This window comes from Ictidomys tridecemlineatus, chromosome 3 (genome assembly GCF_052094955.1).
Source record: "Ictidomys tridecemlineatus isolate mIctTri1 chromosome 3, mIctTri1.hap1, whole genome shotgun sequence".
In the NCBI taxonomy this organism is placed as follows: domain Eukaryota; kingdom Metazoa; phylum Chordata; class Mammalia; order Rodentia; family Sciuridae; genus Ictidomys; species Ictidomys tridecemlineatus.
Window position 1 is genome coordinate 568,508 of NC_135479.1, and position 23,087 is coordinate 591,594.

The 23,087-nt window shown below is 45.9% G+C and overlaps 1 protein-coding gene and 1 non-coding gene across 2 annotated transcripts in view; both read right to left on the reverse strand.

The window, feature by feature from the left end:
• The window catches only part of Foxk2 (forkhead box K2), a 56,252-nt gene extending 37,218 nt beyond the window's left edge, over window positions 1-19,034 (reverse strand). Inside the window, exon 1 of the mRNA XM_021721229.3 lies at window positions 18,628-19,034. Within this exon, the coding sequence (XP_021576904.3) occupies window positions 18,628-19,019 (392 nt within the window). The 5' untranslated portion in view covers window positions 19,020-19,034. The remainder of the gene's footprint in view (window positions 1-18,627) is intronic.
• Trnal-cag (transfer RNA leucine (anticodon CAG)) lies at window positions 9,848-9,921 on the reverse strand. Its single transcript has one exon. It is a non-coding gene; the product is annotated as a tRNA-Leu (tRNA).
• Window positions 19,035-23,087: the final 4,053 nt, after the last annotated feature.

Sequence of the window (23,087 nt, forward strand, 5' to 3'; positions counted from 1 at the left end):
TGAAAAAATGTTCATCATTATTAGCAATTAGGGAAATGCAAATCAAAACTACACTAAGATTTCATCTCACTCCAATTGGAACAGCAGTTGTCAAGAATACATTAATAAATGCTGGAGAGTATGTGGGAACACTTTCACAATGTTGGTGGGATTTTAAGTTAGTAAGTACAACCACTATGTAAATCGCATGAGGGTTCCTCAAAGGACTAGACATCGAACCACCACATAACCCAGTTTATACTACTCCTCGATATTTATCCTGAAGAATTAAAGTCACCCTACCATACAGATACACACATACCCATGTTTAAACTATGGACTAGCCTAGGTGTCGGCCAACAGAGGAATAAATAAAGAAAATGTGGTATATACACACACTACGGAGTTTTATTCAGCCATAAACAAAAATGAAAGTACATCATTTGCAGGAAAATGGGTGGAACTGGAAAGTATTAGGTTAAGTGCAGTCAAGGGTCATTATGTTTTCTTTCACATTGGAAGTTAGAGAGAAAAAAGGAAAATAAAGTTGAGGCAGGAGGGTCTCATGAAGATGAAAGGGAGGTCAGTAGAGGAAAGCAAGCAGGGAGAGGAAGGAGGGAATGGAAAGGGGAAATACTGGGGAATGATATTGGCCAAATTACACTGTTACATTGTGTGCATGTATGAATGTGTAGCAACAAATTACAACTATAATGCACCATTATAGGGGTGGGCTGGGGATGTGGCTCAAGCGGTAACTCGCTCGCCTAGCATGCGTGCGGCCCGGGTTCAATCCTCAGCACCACATACAAACAAAGATATTGTGTCCGCTGAGAACTAAGAAAATAAATAAATAAATAAATGTTAAAATTCTCTCTCTCTCTCTGTCCCCCCCCCTTTCACTCTCTCTTTTAAAAAAAAAAAAATAGGGGTGGGGCTGGGCCCCATGGCCCACCTATAATCCTAGTGGTTCAATAGGCTAAGGCAGGAGGATCACGAGTTCAAAGCCAGCCTTAGCAAAAGTGAGTCACTAAGCAACTCAGTGAGACCCTGTCTCTAAATAAAATACAAAATAGAGCTGGGGATGTGGTTCATTGCTTGAGTGCTGAATGATTCAGTCGGGTGCCATCGTGCACATGTGTAATCCCAGCTGCTTGGGAGGCTGAGACAGGAGGAACGCAAATTCAAGGTCAGCCTCAGCAATTTAGCAAGGCCCTAAGCATCTTAGCAAGAGCCTGTCTCTAAATTAAATACAAAAAAGGTGGGGGATGTGGCTTAGAGGTTGAGGGCCCCTAGGTCCAATCTCTGGTACCAAAAATAAATATATAAATAAATAAAATGATCCATAGCTATGTGAAAAGTATGGAGCAGTCTCACAAACATACCATTCAGTGAAAAACAAACACCCTCTCCCGAAGGCCCATTCTGTATGATTCCATGTACACAAAGCTCAAAATCAAAGCAAAGTAATCTGTGTTTAGAATTCCAAACAGGACTCCAGAGTTGGCTGGGAGGCAGCAGGGAGATCAGAGTGGGTGCTCCAGGGTGTCCTCAGTGGGACAGGCCACACGAGAGGGCTCTCCTTAGGCTTTACCTGGGCTCTGTGCACTTCTGTGTGTAGGTCACACTGAAGCACCAGCACAAACAAGAGTGATACAAGCAAAGGCAGACATCTGCTTACTCACTGCCAAGAGCAACAGGCAAGATGCCTGGAGGACGGTGCACTCACGGCCCTGGAAAGGAAGACCACAGCAGACTGCAGGGAGAGGACACTGCACATAGAGCTGAAGAAGCACACAGCAATGCAGTGAATGCCACCTTCAGCTTTTTATTTTTCCCACCTTCCCATGTGAAGAAGCCTCCATGCCCTTAACAGGTCCAGAGTCCCTAGTCCACATTCCAAAAACCATGAGGGTCTCATGGGTGTACACACTGCCCACTTTTCTAAACTCCACCAGCTTCTAATCCTGCTGGGCTTCAGGTGGGATCTGGGCGTGTACTGCAGCCAACAGAGTACCTCAAGAACCATCCTTTCTGCAAGGCAAATCAGGTGCTCACACAGAGTAAGGTAAACCCACTAAACTGCTGCCAGAGTAAAACATCAACCAGTGTTTTCCCTGTTGCTAACAGTGATCAAGGTAAGTTTAAAAGTCACACAATTAGGAAAAAACCAAGCACAATGCCCTCTAGTGCTCTTCTTTCTGTTCCTCAGCAGCCCCAGAACTCTCTGGAACTCCTTAGAGACAAGTATACAAGTGGCCTGAGATGCATAGCACTGGACACCAGGCAGGCAGAAGGTGCTAACACAGCACTGGACAAAGTTCTTGCCTACTGCTACTGCCTTCCTGGTAAGCAGAACCTCAACAATAAGTTTCATCCAACCCTAACTCACTATGTGAACATGTACAGGAAATCTCTGTATCTCTCCCCATAACTTTGCCATGAACTAAAACACAATGCTCTAGGGTCTGGAGATGCAGCTCAGTGCTAAAGCATTTGCCCAGCATATGCAAGGCCCTGGGTTTGATCCCTAGCACCACTCACACACACAAAGGCATTTCACATATCATTCTAACAGCATGCCTGCTTTTGTTTACCTCAGCATTTCCAAATAATTGGAGAATGAATCTAGAAGGTACTGATAAGACAACAAGTACCAAGGGAACCCACATGGGAGATGGCCTGGGGCCCTGTGGTCACATGTAGTTAGACTACAGGTTTGAGGGCCAAGGGCTAAATCTACACCTCTAACATCACACTACCATCTTTTCATACCCTGTGTGTGTGTGTGTGTGTGTGTGTGTGTGTGTGTGTGTGTCGGGGGAGTTGTGCACGCATTTACATGTGTGTGGTGCTGGGAACCGAACTCAGGGGTGCTCTACAACTAAGGTAACACCCACAGTCCCCTTTTGAAATTTTGAGCTAGGGTCTTACTAAGTTGTTGAGGGTCTTGCTAAGTTGCTGAGGCTGGCTTTAAACTTGTGATAACTCCTGCCTCAGCCTCTTAAGTCACTGGGATGACAGGCATGCACCATGGCTCCAGACTACACTCCCTCTTTTAATCTATTCTAGGAGTTTAGTGGAGTCAGGCATGATTGTCATACAATCATGAATATTCATGATTTTTGAATATTTTTAAATATTCAGATTCAAAATAACAAATTAAAAAATTTAGCCATTCAGAATCCTGATGTGTCAGTTGCCTATTTGAGACTCTCTGTGTATATGGTTCTTCAGTACTGCTTTTATCCCCTTTGTGCTCTGTGGAGTTTGCCAAAAGGGAATCCGACGACAGAGCTCAGGAAGCTATGGAGCTGCACACAGGATCACACTCAGGCTCAAAAATGCTGGGAAGCTGGGAAAGGCCGCACCCAGAGCATCAAAGAAGCAGCCATGTGCACTACGCAGGCCACAAGCACCCAGCATGACCCACCTGTCCCAGAAAGATCACACTCACAGCTGCACCACTGCCAGTCCTTTCAGAAAGACCACTGCATTTCAAGCTGATACACACTGACTAAAAAAGCCTGTCCACTCAGAAGGTCAGGTGCCATGGGCTGGGAAAACAAATAAAGGCTCAGTGACATGACCCCTGCTGTCACACACTTGTTAGTGGGCACAAAGCAATCAAGGAACCCAACACAGGAGGAAGTGCTAACTTGGTACTTGCTAAAAGGCTGGAGAGATAATGGGTTCTAGCTAGAACCCTCACAGCTGGTCCCACAGGAGTAGTGGCCGGCAGAAGGGCAAATAGAGGGTGCACAGAGCGAGTGGGAGAGAAGTTAGATAAGGTCCCAGGGCAAGTGCTGGACCAAAGGGCACTATCCAGGAGTACAATCTCAGGACATGGCTGCAGGAATAATCCTCATGCATCAAGGTCACTGTGTGGATAAAATGGAGGATGAAGAGGTGATCAGCAGAGACACTTTCAGTGGATCAGCTACAGACGGACACACACCTACACACCAGCACCAGAACAATGAGGGGGATGACAAGAACCAATGAAGGGATGGAGAAGACCAGGAAGTTAAAGCCATCATACCACAATCTCTTACTTCCAGTGATCAAGCCCATTCTAAGACAGAACTTTTCATTTATCAATTTATATATTAACTAGATAACTTAAGATGGTACTTCATTATTTCCTTGGTTGTATCTTCCAAGATTCCACCCTTCTGCCATATGTCATATTCGGACTCCTGGATAGATCCTAGAGTCTAATCAGCCCCTCCCCTTTACACATTATCAGCTGCCTGAGAATCATCTAAACACCTTTCCTGTGGGAGGGAGTTCCCAAGGTAAGCAGTGCTGGGGTCTTCCTCCCAACACAAGCCAGAGATGCAAAAGCGCGCATCCATTTCTCTCTCTCTCTCTCTCTCAGCCCCTGGCCCTAATCCTGACCACTGGTGGCTTCTCTTATACCTACTGCCTTAGTGGAGTGCACAAAGGCAGCACAGGACGAGACCAGTGAGGCCAGTCCACATGGGACCTCCAGGTGCCAGCTCATGTTGGCTAAGTGAGCGCACCTGCCTGCATCAACCAAACCCAAAGCTGAGAACATGGATGCAGAGAAAGAGCCAGGCTTAGGCTTCTCTACAGAAAATCCACCAAGGGCAAGTGGGCACATGAAATAGTGAGCCAGGGTCTCAAGCTGGCCCTAGCCTGGGGTCCACTAAAATTCCCTCATCTCCTACTGCAAGAACATAATCATCGGGGCTGGGGATGTGGCTCAAGCGGTAGCATGCTCCCCTGGCATGGGTGTGGCCCGGGTTCGATCCTCAGTACCACATAGAGACAAAGATGTTGTGTCCGCAGAAAACTAGAATGTAAAAAAAAAAAGAACACAATCATCCATAAGTTCATCTTAAATCCAAGCAAGTCCTCTTTCACTTTTGTGTGTGTGTGTGTGTGTGTGTGTGTGTGAGAGAGAGAGAGAGAGAGAGAGATATGGGGGTACTGGGTCCTGAAGCCAGGGCCCTTAGTGTACTAGGCAGGTGCTCTACCACTGAGCCATATCCCATCCCATTTTAAATTTTATTTTGAGACCAGATCTCACTAAGCTGCCCAAGCTGGCCTCAAGTCTGTGATCTCCCTGCCTCAGCCTGGGAGTCTCTGGATTATAAGTGTGAGCCACCATGCCCAGCTGCTTTTTTTCTTTTTCAAATATGAATATTTAACTCGTTTGTGCCCTACAGTGTTGAATAGTTTTCAAAATTCTAATCCTGATGGGAAATACAATCTCATAGGAAATTATTTTTATAAAATTTCTACAATCACAAAACAGCTTTTCGAAAATTTATTAGGTTGACTTGTTCCATTTAAGGGAATCCCACCTATCTCAAAAAAGAAAGCAGATGGGCTAGGATTGTGGCTTTGTGGCACTTGCCTACATGGGTGAGACGCTGAGTTTGATTATAAGCACAGCATATACATGAGTAAAATAAAGGCCCAACTTTAAAAAATTAAAAGAGAGAGAGAAAGTAGACACTGGACATTTTTTTTGGGGGGGGGGCAGTTAGGTACCTGGGATAGAACTCAGCGGCTCTCAACCACTGAGCCACATCCTCAGCCCTATTTTGTATTTTATTTAGAGACAGGGTCTAACTGAATTGCTTAGCGCCTCGCCATTGCTAAGGCTAGCTTTGAACTCGTGACCCTCCTGCCTCAGCCTCTGGAGCCACTGGGATTATAGGCGTGGCCCACCATGCCTGGCATTGAAGATATCTTTTTTTTTTTTTTTTTTTAAATAGGTCTTTTGCAGGGCACTCCTGTAATCCCTCCAGCTCTGGAGGCTGAGGCAGGAGGGTCACGAGTTCAAAGCCGGCCTTAGGAATGGTGAGGCACTAAGCATCTCAGTGAAATCCTGTCTCTAAATAGCAAATAAAATAGGCTAGGAGTGTTGCTCAGTGGTAGAGCAACCCTAGTTCAATCCCCAGTGCGTATGTAAGTAAGTATAAATAAACAAATAAATGTCTTTATTTCTTACTTTAGGAAGAAAGGATATAGATTCAAAACATCAAATTGATTACATGTTCAATCCACTGCTGTAATCTAGTATATAAATGATGATACTGGCTCAGCCTACCTCCTCACCTCCCACATGTCAGGACAAATTTGTAGGAAACATAATTATCCTCTTGCCTCAAAAGGCAGGCACTCCAGAACACAGTAAAAGAGGAATGAGATGAGACAGCACAAGTGCTAACACATACTGATGCCCAAGCTGTGATTTTCTAAGGTAAACAAACATTAAATTCCAGATCTTCTACCAAGCAACAGGCAGGTCTAAAATACAGCCAAGCAAATAGTTTTTGCCATTTGCAAAGTGGAAACACCTACACTGGAAAACCTGGAATAACCAGAATAACAGGTGAAAGTGAAAGCTCTGCTCAGCTGAAAGCAGACCACAACACAGTTGTTCCACCACTGGAGCCCAGAGCACACTGCCCTTCCCCTACCCTGTGCCGGTAACAAGAGTCCTGGGCAGGATTTGATACTGCAGGTGCCTCTGAGGAGTCATTACTTCCACTGTCTCGTAGGTGAAAGGCATAGTAAGCCTGAAGAATCTCATCTGTTTGTGGGACAGTGTAAATAAATTCACTTTCAAAAGAGCTTATTTTCTAACAATGTTCAGAAGCAAGTACAGGGTGCTTGGAGCTGGGTCCAGTCACTGGGTCTGCTCGTTTGGACGAAAAGCATGATGTTGATAGATGCCAGCTACCAAAGGATTCTCTGCTCTGCCCTTACACAACTAACTAAGAACCTCACCCCAGGACACAACAGCATTCAGCTCAAGGAATGCTTGCACTAAACCAGGAGAGCAATCAAGGACTGGAACATTTTTGTAGAACTTAAAAAAAAATTTTTTTTTTTAAAAACAATCCTAGGGACTGAACCAAGGTGTGCTCCAACATTGAGCCACATACTCAACCCTTTTTATCTTGAGACAGGGTCTTGCAAAGTTTCTTAGGCTGGCCTTGAACTTGTGATCCTCTTGCCTCTGCCTTCTCAGTTGCTAGGATTACAGCTGTATGTCACTGAGCCCAGCTCTGAAACATTTTTGTAGGTATGCTGCAGCCTATCTGGTGTGCTTTCCTGGTCCCTAAGCCAAAAAGTTATCAGTCTTGTCTTTAAAATAACAAATATGTTTAGATGTTCACATAGCTCTTTATGTTTTACTTACCACAAATGACTTATAAAAAGTAAGGTTTATATACTACTATCCATAGTAAAATCAGAATAGTCTTAAAGGATGATTCCTATCAGTGAAACCCTCCTGGGCTTTCACAGAACAGACTGCTCAGAAACCATACTATGACATTTGTAGAAACTCTAACTTGGAAAAACAATTAAATAAATAGATGGATAAATGCTTTGTGTATCTGCTGTGCAATGTGCTAGGTTTCTGACTCCAAGACAGCTTGTCACTCCCAGAATCAAACAAGGCATATTCACCCCTACAGGAAGCAAAGGAGCTGTGAGGGAACCATGGGAAGCAGAGGGGAGAGGGCCCCAGCCAGAGCACTAGACACAGGTCCCAGGGATACACCACTAAGTAGCAGCCCAGACTGGGCACATGGCCATCAACAGGCCACAGTGAAAGCGCCTCCAAACTGAAAAGGAGGCAAAGTGACTATAAAATAACATGTCTATAACCTCAACTACTTCAAGATGGATGGGGAGGGCTGGGGTTGTAGCTCAGTGGTAGAGACCTCGCCTCGCACATGTGAGGCACTGGTTGGATCCTCAGTACCACATAAAAATAAAAAATAAAGGTATTATGTCCATCTACAACTAAAAAAAAAAAAAAAAAAAAAAAGGATAGGGAGTTAGAATCTTGCCCTGGAGGATCCTGGAGGATTCTAAGTCACTGAATGGATGAAAAGGTAATGACTGCCAGGATGAAAAGGTAATGACTGCCAGGCAGTGGTGGCACATGCCTGTAATCCCAGTGGCTTAGGAGAATGCATGCACATAACATAATTGGATCACCTTCATTCCCCAGTACCTCCAAGAGGAAGGAGGATAGTGAGTTCAAAGCCAGCCTCAGCAACTTAGTGAGGGTTTAAGCAACTTAGCAAGACCTGGTCTCCAAATAAATTTTTAAAAAGGGCTGGGGATAGAAAATAGAAACTCCAGAGGCTGAGGCAGGAGGACTGCAAGTTCAAGGCCAACCTCAACAATTTAGCAAGACCCTGTTTTAAATTACAAAATAAAAAGGGCTGAGGCTGTAGCTCAATGGTAGAGCACCCCTGGGTCCAATCCCCAATAGAGCAATAAATAAATGAATAAATAAAATTTGAGCTAAGTAGGATGGCACATGCCAGCAATCCCAGCAACTTGGGAGGCAGGTTCAAGGTTAGCCTGGGAAATTTCATGAGACTCTCCCAACAACTGGGGAGGCTGAGGAAATGGCTCAATGGAATGTCCCTGGGTACAGTTCCCAGCACTGCAAAGGTAAAATGAAATTTTATTTTTAAAGGGCTGAGAGTGTAACTAGTAGTACTGTGCTTGCCTACGATGCACAAGGCTCTGAATTTGGTCCCCAACATGCAAAATAAATAAATACATAAATAATTGATAAAATACTGAAAACTATTTAGAAAATATTAATAAAAATCTTAGGAATTGTGTAGGTAATTCAGTGGTAGAGGACACACTTATCATGTGAAAGTCTCTGGGTTCAATCCCTATCACCAAAAAATAAATAAATAAATAAACAAATAAATTTTTGTTGTAGCTCAATGGAAGAGCACTTGCTTAGCATGTGTGAGGCACTGGATTCAATTCTCAGCACGACATATCAACAAATAAAATAAAAGCCCACCAACAATTAAAAAAATAAATTTAAAAAAATTTAAAAAAAAAACAACCCAAATTCTAACAAGTACATATCAACAATTTTTGTTCTATCCCTTTTAAATTCTCAGGAATAAACATTGTTTACTGGAAATAAACAATTCTATTCACTTTCACAGTTGAATCATATAAACCATTTTAAGGAGTCTGCCAGAAATGCAGAAGTGGAGCTAGGCACTGTTGTGTATACACACTGTCCCTGCTTTTCAGAAGGCTGAGTTAGCTATTAAGGATCGTGTGAGCCTGGAGTTTGAGACCCATCCTGCCCCCTGCCCTCCGAAAACAAGGAACTCAGAAGGGACTCTGCCAAACACATTTTCCTGCCAAGGGCTTTGCCTTTCTCCTGCTCCTTTCAAGTTCTTCGTAAGGTTGGGGAGGGGAGAGCTGCATTTGACATTATTGGTAACTCTGGAATGACTTAGAGAAGGACACAGGAAGCAAAATGGCTCACACTGCACAGTCCCTGCAGCCCACTAACAGGCTGGAAGGTGGTATGACTACAAGCAAGGCCTGCTGGCAGCAGTGAGGGCTGAGAACATGGGCTTTCCAGAAGTGCCTTTGTGAAGATCTGTAACCCTCCTCAGAGTCTCTTAAGATGAATGGGACTAGATTCAAATTTAACTTGATTTTACTAAAATATCATTGTTCTGATCTCTTCTATACACAAGGAAAAAACTAACATAAGATTCCTTGCAGGGGCTGGGGATGTGGCTCAAGCGGTAACGCGCTCGCCTGGCATTCGTGCGGCCCGGGTTCGATCCTCAGCACCACATACAAACAGAGATGTTGTCTCCGCCGATAACTAAAAAATAAATATTAAAAAATTCTCTCTCTCTCTCTCTCTCCTCTCTCACTCTATCTTTAAAAAAAAATTTCTCTCTCTCTCTCCTCTCTCACTCTTTAAAAAAAAAAAAGATTCCTTGCAAGTTAATGGAATGTAACTTCTTTTAAATTTAATACCCCCCCCACACACGTCAAACTTTATATTTTGTGTGTGTGTGTGTGTGTGTGTGAGATGCTGGGGATTAAACCCAGGGCCTTGTACATCTGAGGCAAGCACTCTACCAACTGAGCTACATCCCCAGCAAACTTTATAATATTTTAAAATAAATTTTAAAAGACTATCAGCAAGGGTTGGGGGTAAAGCTCAGAGGTAGAACAGGCCTAACACAAGGTAGGTTCAAGCTCCAACACTGCAAATAAATAAATAAATAAACAAACAAATAAGAAAATAAACAAATAAATAAAAGACTTTTTTAAAAAGACAACTGGTAGAGGAAGAAGATGAGGAAGGGAAAGTGGAGGTACTGGGGAATGGAGGTGATTCAATTATGTTATGTGCATGCATTCTTTATACACTATTCTGTATAATTATAATGCACCAATAGAAACATTAAGACTATCAGCTGGGTGCAGTAGCACATGCCTGTAATCCCACAGCTCAGGAAGCTGGCTCAGGAAGCTGACCCAGGAGGATTGTTAGTTCAAAGCTAGCCTCAAGGGGCTGGGGATGTGGCTCAAGCGGTAGCGCGCTCGCCTGGCATGCGTGCGGCCCGGGTTCGATCCTCAGCACCACATACCAACAAAGATGTTGTGTCCGCCAACTAAAAAAATAAATATTAAAAATTCTCTCTCTCTCTCTCTCCTCTCTAAAAAAAAATTTGAAAAAAAAAAAAAAAAGCCAGGAGAGAGAGAGGAGGGAGAGAGAGAGGAGGGAGAGAGAGAGGAGGGAGAGAGAGAGGAGGGAGAGAGAGAGGAGAGAGAGAGAGAGAAGAGAGAGAGAGAGAGAACCTGAAATTCTTAGAAATTATTTTTCCTTTTTAATGATGTTATTCTATAACATTTTCTTTTCAGATGATGGTCTTTTTACATAAATAAATAAACATATATTTATGTATATAATTTGAAGTTTTAGAAACTTTAGCTGTGCTGTCAGTTTTGGAAAAACTATCTCAGTTTACTGTGTTGAGTTGGCATTATGTGGAAATTAACAGTCATACTGGTCTAGAAATGTTAAGTTTAATTTTTTTTTCATTTGTAAAAGGGTAACACACTGTACAGAATATGTAAGGTCTTATCTATATGGGCTTGATTAGATAAACTAATAAAGTATTCCCTAAAAAATAAAAAAACAATAATTTTCCTTCGATTTCTTTGGTCCCACTTTTAAGCCACCTGACCCGACGCAGCCCAAAGGATCTTCTACAACTAAATTCACTTTGTTTTGACCTTGAGTGACTACCAGGAACTGCTGGACACCTGCTTCTAAATTCGAAGAATATACCTAGCTGGGCGTGGTGGTGCATGCCTACAATTTTAGCCACTTGGGAGACTGAGGCCATAAGGTCAAGGCCAGCCTCAGTAACTTAACAAGACCCTGTCTCAAAAAAAAAAAAAAAGATCTGGGGATGTAGCTCAGTGGTAAAGTACCCCTGGGTTCAGTCCCAACTAGGAAAAAAATTTCAAAGTACATACCTGTTCTAATCTCTGAGGCTCTGGCAACACAAGGCATGCCTGCTATTTTGCCTAACTCAAGTTTTTGATTCAGAACAGAGAATTTCAAGTTCAAGCCCAGCCTGCATAACTTTGGGAGACCCTGCTCAAAATAAAAAATGGAGCTGGGCGCAGTGGCACAAACCTATAATCCCAGCAGCTCAGGAGGCTAAAACAAGGATTGGGAGTCCAAAGCCAGCCTCAGAAAGAGAGAGAGGTGCTAAGCAACTCAGTGAGACCCTGTCTCTAGTTAAACTACAAAATAGGGCTGGGGATGTAGCTCAGCAGCTGAGTGCCCCCGAGTTCAATCCCTGGTACAATAAATAAATAAATGAAAAAAAAAAAAAGGTTGGGGATATAGCTAAGGGATAGAATATTGGCCTAACACGAATGTGCATGGCATTGGTTCCATCCTCAAAAACAAACTCAAAAACAAACACACACACACACACACACACACACACACACACACACACGTGCAGGACAGCTTAAGACATTCCTGACAAGCAAAAGCAGAGAGAGGTTAGCATCAGTAGGACAAGTCTAATGTTAATGAAATTTATCTTACAGATACTAAACAGAGTCCTTCAGGTTGAAATAAAGGACAACAGGCGGTTAACTCAAAGCTACATAAAGAAAGAGCTCTCCAGTGAAAGCAAATATGCAGATAAATATACAAGCTGGTACTGTATGACTGTAATTTTGGTTTGGAACTCACACTGATTTCCTACAGGATTCAAAAGATAAATACATTAAAAAACTTACAAATGTTATTTGGCAAACAAAGTATAAAGACATAATGTGAGAATATAAAGGGGAGAAAGAAGGAAATGTACAAGAGCAGAATTTTTGTACACTTCTGAAGTTGATATTAGCTGAAAACAGATAGCTTCAAATTTATATATATATATATATATATATATATATGTTTTCGATGGTGCTGGGATCAAACCCAGGGCCTTGAAATGTACTGAGCAAATTCTAGATCCATCATTGAGCTACATCACCAACCCAAGATACAAATTTAAGTGTAATCCCAAGGTAACTATAAAGAAATGTATATACACAAAAGGAAATGAGGGGGCTGGGGTTGTGGCTCAGTGGTAAAAGTGCTTGCCTGGCATGTGTGGGGCACTGGGTTCTATTCTCAGCACCGCATATAAATAATTGAATAAAATAAAGGTCCATCAACAACTAAAAAAAAAAAAAAGAAAGAAAGGAGAATTAAATAGTTCAGTAAAAAAAAAAACAAGTAAATATAAAAGGGAGAAAAAAGGGACTATAAGCTGTAAAACATAAGAAAACAAATTACAAAATGCCACAAATCCTTACCAATGAGTATTCAAATGTAAATGGATCAATTTCTCCAATCAAAATACTTGAGATAAAAGACTATTTTTTTTTTTAATATTTATTTTTTAGTTATTGGAGGACACAACATCTTTGTTTGTATGTGGTGCTGAGAATCGAACCCGGGCCGCACGCATGCCAGGCCAGTGCGCTACCGCTTGAGCCACATCCCCAGCCCCAAAAGACTAACTATTAATGTCTATTGAGCACTCTGCTGTGGCAGGCAAAGGCAATCCACACTACAGCCATGAAACAGATTCAAGAGCGTCCATGTGAAGAGACGGGGGTCCTGAGATTGGGATACTGCAGTATGGCTTCTGTGAAGGGCTCCAGTCCCGTCCCCACCCCACCCCAAAATGCATACTGTCTAAAAACCCCACGGGATGCTAAGCAGAGGGATTTCCTAAGACATACAAAGCCCACATATGGTACAAACTGACATGCCCTGGGAAGCTGGTGCCTCCTGCCCAGGCTGGGTGCTTTCTGTGTCCCAGGACCACCACTTCCTGGGATGATGGCACTCAGAGCCTACTTCAATGATAGAAATGGTAATGTGTGCCTGTAATATGCCCTAGCAAACTGTGTTTCATTAGCAAACTCAAAGATTCCTCATTATGAGGTGAGACCATAAGTGTGGAAGCTGACTTACTATATTGTCTTTACTTAAGATGTCATAAACTGCCCCAAAACCAAACAAAAGAAAACAAAAGCCATATAGAAATGGAAAACAGATATGATTCAAAATGCTAATTCTTTCATTTAAAGACTCCTTACTTCAGAAACCCTCTGAACCAGGGAGTGGGTTAGGGGGGGTAAACAGGGGAGTGCATCAGACTGGGATCCCTTCATCACATATTCGGCACCTGAACTGCTTGTTTGATAGTAACTGCTATTAACAGCCCTTGTGCTTCAGGTGTGTGGTAACAGTGGTGATGGTGATGGTGCTGCACCAACTTCAGGGGGTACAAGCATGTACACAGCCTTTATCCCTGCCTTGGAAGACCACTGGAGAAAAAGGTCACCTGAGATGAATGAGAACAAGAGGATGATGGGAACCCCTTAGAAAGTGCTATAAACAGTGAGAAGTCCCCTACCTTCCTGCTTCCTTGAGTCTAAAAGCATTCTAAGGGGTCCAGAACCACTGCATCACCTAGAAAGCACCAGGTGACATTTAAGGCCTGCAGAAGGATTCAGCCTCAGGCCTCCCAGAAAGAAACAAAGTATCTGTGGTTTATTATATATCAAAACAAGCCTGTAATCCCAGCAATTAAGGAGGTAGCAACTTAGTAAGTGGGATCATCTCAAAAATATAATAAAAGGGCCAGGTATGTAGCTCACTGGTAGACTGTGAGGCCTGGGTTCAATCCTTAGTATCAAAGGGGAAAAAAAAGCAGTTTAAGAATCAAAAACAGTACAAAAGGTGTAAAGCATTAATGAGAAGCAGCCCTTAACTTAGACCACAAACTGGACACTACATTCAAACTAGCTCTTCCTTTCCCTTTTCCCTACTACTCTACTGAGGCTGAGAAGGCGGGTTGGACAAAAGCAGAAGGGAGGCTGCCAGAGGTACCAGTGCCCCTCAGTTGTGCAAAGGATCCTCAAGGCTTCTTCCAACAGGCCCTAAGCACCAAACAGATGCAGACCGTGATATCCAGCAGGGCACAAACATGGTGCAACTGTGTCACATGGTGAGGACACCTATCCCAGTCATGAACAATGGGACTATAGAGAGCCCAGAGAAGTTAACTGGAAAGCCTCAGTTAACTGGAGCTAACTGTAATGTGGCCCCAGTCTTTCCAGAAGCCTATTCTCACTGTAACTCAGGAGGTGCACAAATGAATACATGTTATATATGGGTCACACAGGCTTATTTCTCAAAATGTTAGAAATCAAAATTATTTAAATCTAAAATGCATTAAACTACTCGTTAATTAAACATTAAAATGAATGACTTGAGGGCTGAGTTTGTGGCTTAGTGATGGGGCGCTTGCCTAGTACATGTGAGGCACTGGGTTCAATCCTCAGTACCACATAAAAATAAATAAATAAAACACTGGTCTAACAATGAGATGTTTAAAAAAAAAAATTAATGAACTGAGTCTTATCACTGCAAAAACTGTGAGTAGAAAAGAGACCTAGGCCTGTTGTTGGGACTAAACTTATGAGAACAGACCTCAGGATAGCTGCTCTGTGTTCCCAACATCTACAAGTCAAAGATGGTGAATTCAATTTATCCTATTTATGTTTGGCTACTAGATATTTTAGTATGAAAGATAAAAATGTATCAATTTCCAAATGAATATATACTGTAGCCTTTTTTTTTTTTTTTTTTTTTTGATACTAGGGATTGAAACCAGGAGCCTTTACCACTGAGCTACATCCCAACCCTTTTTAGGTTTTTATTTTGAGACAGTTTTGGATTCAATTTCTGGTACCAAAAAAAAAAAAAAAAAGAGTGGCAAATTTGTTTGGCATTTCCAAAGTATACACAACTGTTAAAAAAAAATTTTTTTCTTGCTTTGTTTATTTCTATTTATACATTATACTTAGTTTGCTGCCACAGCAACACCAACAAACCCAAACTTTCCTACCCAATTGATCTTCCTAAAACTTCTCTAGTCTCAGGTGCCAAACCTGGTCTCTAGACACGGACTCTGTTCTAAAAGAACATACTCCTCACTCTCCTGACAGAAGGAAAATGCTCCTCCACCAGGCCCAGACAAACTATCTGGCTGCTCCACAACCTGCCCCAGAGTCTCTCAGTCTGAATTCCACCTTCTGGAGTGTCAGGCTATTGCCCAGCCACACCTGTAAGGACCATCCACCTGTCCATCTCCAAGAGACCTGTCCAGATAGCCGAGGACACCCCACAGACCCCAACCCCAGGAACACCTGTGCTTCCCATGAGTCAGGCTCTCAGCAAGGAAAACACTGTTTTCTTACACAGTCCTCACACACGGTCAAATCAAAGACTTGCAGAATCGTGTCTTCTGGAAAGCCCCGCATGCTGGCCTTCTCTCACACACCCATCCACAGTGGTCATAGAGCTCACCAACCACCTAGCAAAAGGCACATGTTCACACTTAAAATATCCAGTACAGCCTGTAATCCCAGTTGTTCTGAAGGCTGAGACAGGAGGGTCTCGAGTTCAAAACCAGCTTCAGCAAGGCACTTAGTAACTCCGTGAGACCCTGTCTCTAAATAAAATACAACATAGGGCTGAGGACGTGACTCAGTGGTCGGGTGCCGCTGAGTTCAATCCCTGGTACCAAAAAAAAAAAAAAAAAAAAAAAAAGAGTGGACATATAGCTCAGTAGAGCTCCCTTGGCTTCAGTCCCTGGTGCCACAAAATAAATAAATTAGAACCGGGGGTGTAGTTTGTCTAGCATTTGTGAGGCCCACATTTACTTCCTAGTATGGAAACACACACACAAAAAAAACTTTGAACATCAACCTAAACACTAAGTTTAAATTCAAGAAAAAAAGATTTTAAAACAATGTACCTACGTTTCACTGGTACCAACTGTCTCTTCAGTTTATTCCCTTAACCTATGTTACTACTCTACACCAAAAACTTGCAAATAATGTGTTAAAAATAGGGAGGTGCTGAAACACCCTACAAATTAGCCATCTATCCCACACAGTGCAGAGACTGACTCTGTGAACCAGGCCAGTCCCACCAGCATAGGCATTGGTTCCCAAGCCCACCAGAAAGAAGTTCAAGGCCATGCTGGAGGCAAAGGCCAGAGATCCAGTCTCCACCTCACCTGCTTCCTACTCATCTCCATGGCAAGGCTCTCTACCCTTTCACAAAACCTGAATTTCGCTTCCTCACGGAAAGGTCAATTTATTTCCATGTTCAGCACGTTGGCACATGTAGAATTCAACACAAATGGGTTTGGCTGAAAAGTAAAATATTTTCCTTAAAAAGCCCTAAATCCTCAAAAAAAGCACACAATTTCCTTTGTTGAACATGGATTTTTTTTTTTTTTTGAGAAATGCTCTTGCTATGATATATTGCCCAGGTGACCTTCCTGCCTCAGAATCTCAAGTAGGTAAAAATGCATTTTTTTGTAAACAATTGAAGGGCAGCAGTTAGTGGTGCTATATGTTTTAGCACCAAAGAAAAGATGGCCATTAGGCCCCTACCATTAATTTGATGCTGTCTATGGTATAAATACAGGAAAACATTTTGGCTTGAATATAACATTCTTAACATGTAACAATGAATCCCACTAGTACATCAAACTATAAGGCACCAATAAAATTTTTTTAAAAAAGAAAATATTCTTTATAAAGTGACTATTAAGGAACAGAAACTGGTACTCCTCTTCAAGGCTCCTCTTAAGCAACGGAAACATACACACCAGAGACTTAAGAGAAGCAATGCTTTTACTAGCATTTCCAAAGATCAGAGCAGTTAAACGTTCCCGAGTGTGGACAAAAGCTGTACCTGCACTGACCAAGAAACAAGCCTATCGGGATAATGAACATTTCCTAGACAGCAAACATGTTTTCAAGCAGAGCAAATGACTTTATCAAACCATGCTGAATTATTTTGTAGCATGATTGACATTTACCTGTAAGGCTCACTTAACACTCTATATGACCTTGTAATAATTTCTAAATAACAAAATTACCTTTCCATTAAAAAACTTAAAAAGCTATATTCGAAGTACCCAATTTGCCAAAATGTTTATAGTTCAGAGTAGATTTTAAAATACTTGACTGAGTGCAGTGGCACACACCTGTAATCCCAGCTACTCAGGAGGCTGAGCAGGAGACTGCAAGTTCAAGGCCAGCCTGGGCAACTTAGTGGGACCCTGTCTCAAAATTAAAGAAGGGCTGGGGTTGTAGCTCAGTGGTTGACTGCTTGCCTTGCATGCGGGAGGCACTGGGTTTGATTCTCAGCACCACATAAAAAAAAAAAAGAAAACATAAATCTAATTTCAAATTAAAGAAAAAGGGCCAGGGTGTAGCTCAATGCTTAATATGTGTGAGGCCTTGGGTTCCATACAGTTTAAAAAATGGTTGCAGTTTTCAATTGTTAGGCTACCAACACAATAGGAAAAGAAGTCCTTGTGGCTTACACCACCACACTCTGGAAATATTTCACTACAGAAAAGAAGTAGCAGACAACTTCTTGTCAGAAGACAGCGGTTTTAGTTTGGGGCAGTTCTTCCACTGCATACAGCTAACATTTCCCTTGGGGATGACCTGCTGATTTTGAATATATACCAACTGCCAGGATGCAGAGTCCATGTGCACATGTGAAAGCCCTGCATAACAGGGGGACCAGAGGGTCATGTGCAGGCATGGTGACCTGTGTCTTGGCTGGTGGTCAGGGTCAGACTGGGCAAGAAGTTAAGGTTGAGATCCAAGGGGATCATGTGTGGGGGAATATGGGTCTGGCTGTGTGTAGGTCCTCCTGATGGAGTGTTGGGGACTGTGATCTGGTTCCTTGGGTGGGGGGTCAGGATCCACCCTAGTCATGGGGTCTGCCCCTCCTGGTGGATGGTGGAGCCTAGCTCTGGCATTTGACTGTGGTCAGGATGTGGAACAGGTTCTGGTGGTGGGTAGCGTGTTCTTGGATCAGGGTCCTACCCTACAGTGAACAGGAGACGCAGGTCAGGGTCTGACACTGTCGGTGCGTGTGGGCCTGGGTCGAGGACCCTGGCTGTGGCTGGTGGGTCTGCGCTGAGTCCGAGTCACGGATCCTGGCCACGGCTCGCGGGTCTGAGCCGGGTTGGGGTCGTAGGTGCTGGCTGTGGCTCATGAGTCTGAGCTGGATCGGGGTCGTGGGTACTGGCTGGGGTTCCTGGGTCTGAGCTGGGTCGGGGTCCGGGTCGGGGTCGGGGTCCCGGCCCCGGCTGGCAGGTCTGGGTCTGTGCCGGTGCCCAGGCCGCAGCCGCAGCCCCCGCCCGCCCGCGCGCCGCCCGCACTCACACGCGCGGCAGCTGCAGCGGCGGCGCCCCGCGCCGCTGGAACACGCCGTCCACGAACACGCCGTTCTTCCCCAGGCAGCGCAGGTAGAAGTCGCCGCCCGCGTCGGGCCGGGGCTGCGCGGGCTCGGGGGCCGCCGCGCCATGGCCGCCGCCCGGGGGCGTGAAGATCTCCAGGTGGCGCCGCGAGATGAAGCTCGAGTGACCCATGCTCACGTCCACCGAGCCCTGCGAGGAGTTGCGCCCGATGGTCACCGAGCGCTTCTTCATGAGGTACTCGAACTCCCGGCCCTCGAGTCGCGCCACGGCCCAGCCGCCCGGCGGGGACCCGCCGCCCCCGGCCCCGCCGCCCGCGGGAGGGGCGCCCGCGCCCGAGAGCGCCGCCGCGGCCGCCATCGCCTGCGAGGCCCGCCCGATCCGCGCGGGCGCCCTGGCGGGGCCGAGGCCCGGGCGCGGTCGTGGGCCGCGCGAGCCGAGGACGGGCGCCGAGGCCGCCGGCCGGCGAGGAGAGCGGCGAGGGCGGGAGCTCGCGCGGCCGCGCACCGCCGCTCGCGACGGACGGGCGCGCCGGCCAATGGGCGCGGCACACAGCAGTGGGGCTACCGCGGCCGACCAATGGCAGCCCGCGCCGTACTGAGCGCCCGCACGCCCGGCGATGACGCAGGACGCACGACGCAGGCCGGGCCGTGGCGGCGGGGAAAACCTGGGGCGGAGGGGTGGAGCGCGGAGTACGCGCGGGAGCGGGCCGGGGGCGGAGGGCCGGGAGAGGCCAAGGTCACGGCGGGCGTGGGCGCCTCCCCGCGGTCCAATTCTCCGCGACCCGAGCCGGGGCCTTTCCTGGCGGCGTCGGAGACGGCGCCCGCCGGTCCACACGACCCCGGCCCCCGCGATCTCGGCGCGGAACCGAGCTGCGGGGTCAGCTGCTGCCCGCCGACGCCCCCGGGCCCGGTGTGCTCACCACCGCCAGGCGGTTAGGGTCCCCCGAATCGGAGGCCGTCAGCGGGCTGGCGCCTCCTAACCCGTGAAAGTCCTCCCATCAAAACAAAAGCCGCAGGCGTCTCGGTGCCTCCAAACGCCGGCGACCGCGAGCAGGAGGCCACGCGGTGGCCCCCGGCACTGGCCACCCCGCCCTCTACAAGTGGGGCCCTGACCATTGACCACAAGAGGGCGTGGGCCCTGGACACGCCACCCGACCCCTGCCAGAGACCTGACACCTGCCAGTCTGCAACTTGGCCCCGGGATATTGACCCCGCAGGGGGAGGGGGCCCCAGACGCTGACCACTCCCACTCCTTGCCAAAACACTAGCCATCCCTGCCCCTTTGCCTGACCACTTGTGGGATGTTTTAGGTCGGGACCAGAAGCTACTAGAGGATTCTTATTAGGGTAGCTAGAGCAGTTCTAGGAGAGAGAGCTTAAGCTGCACCTACCTTCACAATAATCTGAGGGTGGGATGCTGCCGCTGCTTGGGAGGTACTGTGGCCATGCCATGGTGGCCCCGGCCTTGCAGCCGATTGTTAGTGAAGAACAATAGAGGAACAGATGCAATTTAAGTATTAGAGGAGTTCAGTGTGAGGGAAGGATGAGAGGAGCTGGATTTAACCGGGCAGGAAGTTCTGGGGAGGGCTACTTGACACAGGCCCCAGTCAGGAGGCCCTAGGGTCATTTTGTGCGTGTTATTCATTCTGAGTCCACTCTTGTTGGAGGAAATGAAGATTAATGTGTCCCTCTGAACGTGATATTTGCATATCTTGTTTGTCACGTATGCTTCTGTAGTTATGAGTACAAATTCCTAAGGATTCCATCCTCTGAACCATAAGCTGGACACGCTAGACACTGAGAATAGTTTCACTGGATATGCATTCATTTATTTGGGGAATTTTTCCTTTATTTTGTGTGCAGTGCTGAGATAGAGAAATGACAAACAGGCAAAGGCAAGGGCCCAGTGGCTGCTAGCACCCTGGTGGTGGTTGGCATCCTGGGCTCCCACTTTCCAGTGCTGTGCCTGTGCCTGGTGGCAGCTCTGGGCTCTGCTTGGTGGTTGTGCAGCAGTGGGGAAGGAACCCAGGGGAGCTCCAGCCTGGGCAGTACCAGACTGTCTGGAGGAGAAAGCACTGGTACGTGGCACTTGGATGGTCAGAAGGACTCCAGAGAGGGAAGGCGGCTTGCCTGGCCTTCCAGCCATTCAAGTGCTTGGTGAGTATCCACTGTACGCCAGCACAGCTGGGAACGGACAGGCCACTGAGCAGGGTGTGTGGCCATGTTCCAGGAGATGCTTGCAGTAGGCAGCAGCCATTTGCCATGGGGGGGGGGCAGAAGAGACACACCAGGCCTGGTTTCCGAAGGGTATGTCTGCTCATGTGGAAGCAGTGAGCCCGCAGTTTTCTGGACACAGGTGCAGGAGAAAGCAGAGTCCTTGAGTGCTTAGAGCCTGGCCAGAGGACCCATAGTGCACAGCACAAAGCAGCCTGCCTGTGAGAAGTGATGGAGCCAAGAGATGGGCGAGACATACAGGGGAATGAGACCTCAGCACCAGGTGTCAACCATGAAACAACAACTATGATAGAGTATGAAGAAAGTTACACTCTTAGTCAAGTGCAGTGGCACATGGCTGTAATTGCAGCAATTGGGGAGGCTGAGAAGGGAGGATCACAAGTTAGAGGCCAGCCTCAGCAACTTAGCAAGGCCCAGTGTGGGGATGTAGCTCACAGCTAAAGCACTCTGGAGTTCCACACTCAGTACCATATTTATTAATTTAACTAAAAGAACAGCTATAACTCCATAATGAAAAGACAAGCCAGTTTTCAAACATACGGAGATTTGCACAACTACTTCAAAAGAGATGATACATGAGCATCCAGTGTATACTCGAGACAATGTAGAATATCATGAATCATGAGGGGAAACACAGCTAATGCAGATTAACCTGTGCCATGATCAACACCCACTGGTGGCTAGAGTTAGACTGGTGCTACTAACACGTGGTTGGTGGAGACAGGAACATAGGAATGGCCTGGTGCTCTGGGGTGCTTTAACACTGGGGCACTTTACCACTGAGCCACATCCACAGCCCTTCTCATTTTCTATTTTCAGACAGGGCCTCACTTATTTGCCCAGACTGGTCTTGAGTTTGCCATCCTCCTGCCTCAGCCTCTCCAGCTGCTGGGATGACGGGCTTTGGCCATTACACTGGGCAACTGAGTGCTTTCTTACATAACATCAAACACACACTCACTGCATGATCCAGCCATCCCACTCATTATTTATCAAGAGAAAAGAAATGGCTGAGAGCTGGGGATGTGGTTCAAGCAGTAGCACGCTCACCTGGCATGTGCGGGGTGCTGGATTCGATCCTCAGCACCACATAAAAATAAATAATAAAGATATGTGTTCACCTAAAAAAAACCCCTAAAAATAAATATTAAAAAAAGAAGAAAGAAATGGCTGAGCCGGTGCAGTGGCACACGCCTATAATCCAGCGGTTTGGAAGGCTGAGACAGGAGGATCGTTGAGTTCAAAGCCAGCCTCAGCAATAGCAGGCGCTAAGCAACTCAGTGAGACCCTGTCTCTAATAAAATACAAAATAGGGCTGGGGATGTGGCTCAAGCGGTAGCGCGCTCGTCTGGCATGTGTGTGGCCCGGGTTCGAGCCTCAGCACCACATACAAACAAAGATGTTGTGTCCGCCAAATACTAAATAATAAATATTAAAAAAAAAATTATCTCTCTCTCACTGTCTCTCACTCTCTCTTAAAAAAAAATAAAATAAAATACAAAATAGTGCTGGGGATGTGGCTCAGTGCCCCTGAGTTCAATCCCAAGTACCAAAATAATGCTGGACATGGGTTTGTGGCTCAGCAGTAGAGAGCTTGCTTTGCACGCGTGAGGCACTGGGTTCAATCCTCAGCACCACATAAAAATAAATAAATATATTGTGTCCCTAAAAACAGAGTTTAAAAAAAAAAGTGTGCATGGTAACTCATTTCTAACAACCAACTGAAGTGCCCTGGGTGCTGTGGTTGGGTCTTAAGTGCCCCCCAAGGCCCATGTGCTGAAGGCTTGCTACTCAGACGTCCTGGGGCCTTTAGGAGGTGGACTTAGTGTGAGGCCTTGGGGTTGGTCATCGGGGTGTGCCCTTGGGGGGCTGTGGAACCCAGGCTCCTCCTCTCCCTGCCTTCCTTGCTCCCTGGCCACAGGACGAGCAGCTGTGTACAGCCTGTGCGTCCACAATCATGTGGTGTCTTGGGGACAGACTGGAGCCTTGACAACACAAGCCAAAGCAGAACTTAGACCAGTGGGTGTCGCACAGCAGCCTGGGGATGGGGTGCTGGGCCACCTCCCAAGGCAACTAGGACTGGTCCTGACATACACACCTCTTTGTGCTGCCCTGCAGGAATTCTGTGGAAAGTGTTTTGAGTTGCCTTAGTGAGATAATAGTAATCTAGAGAAATTTAAAGTGCACATCTT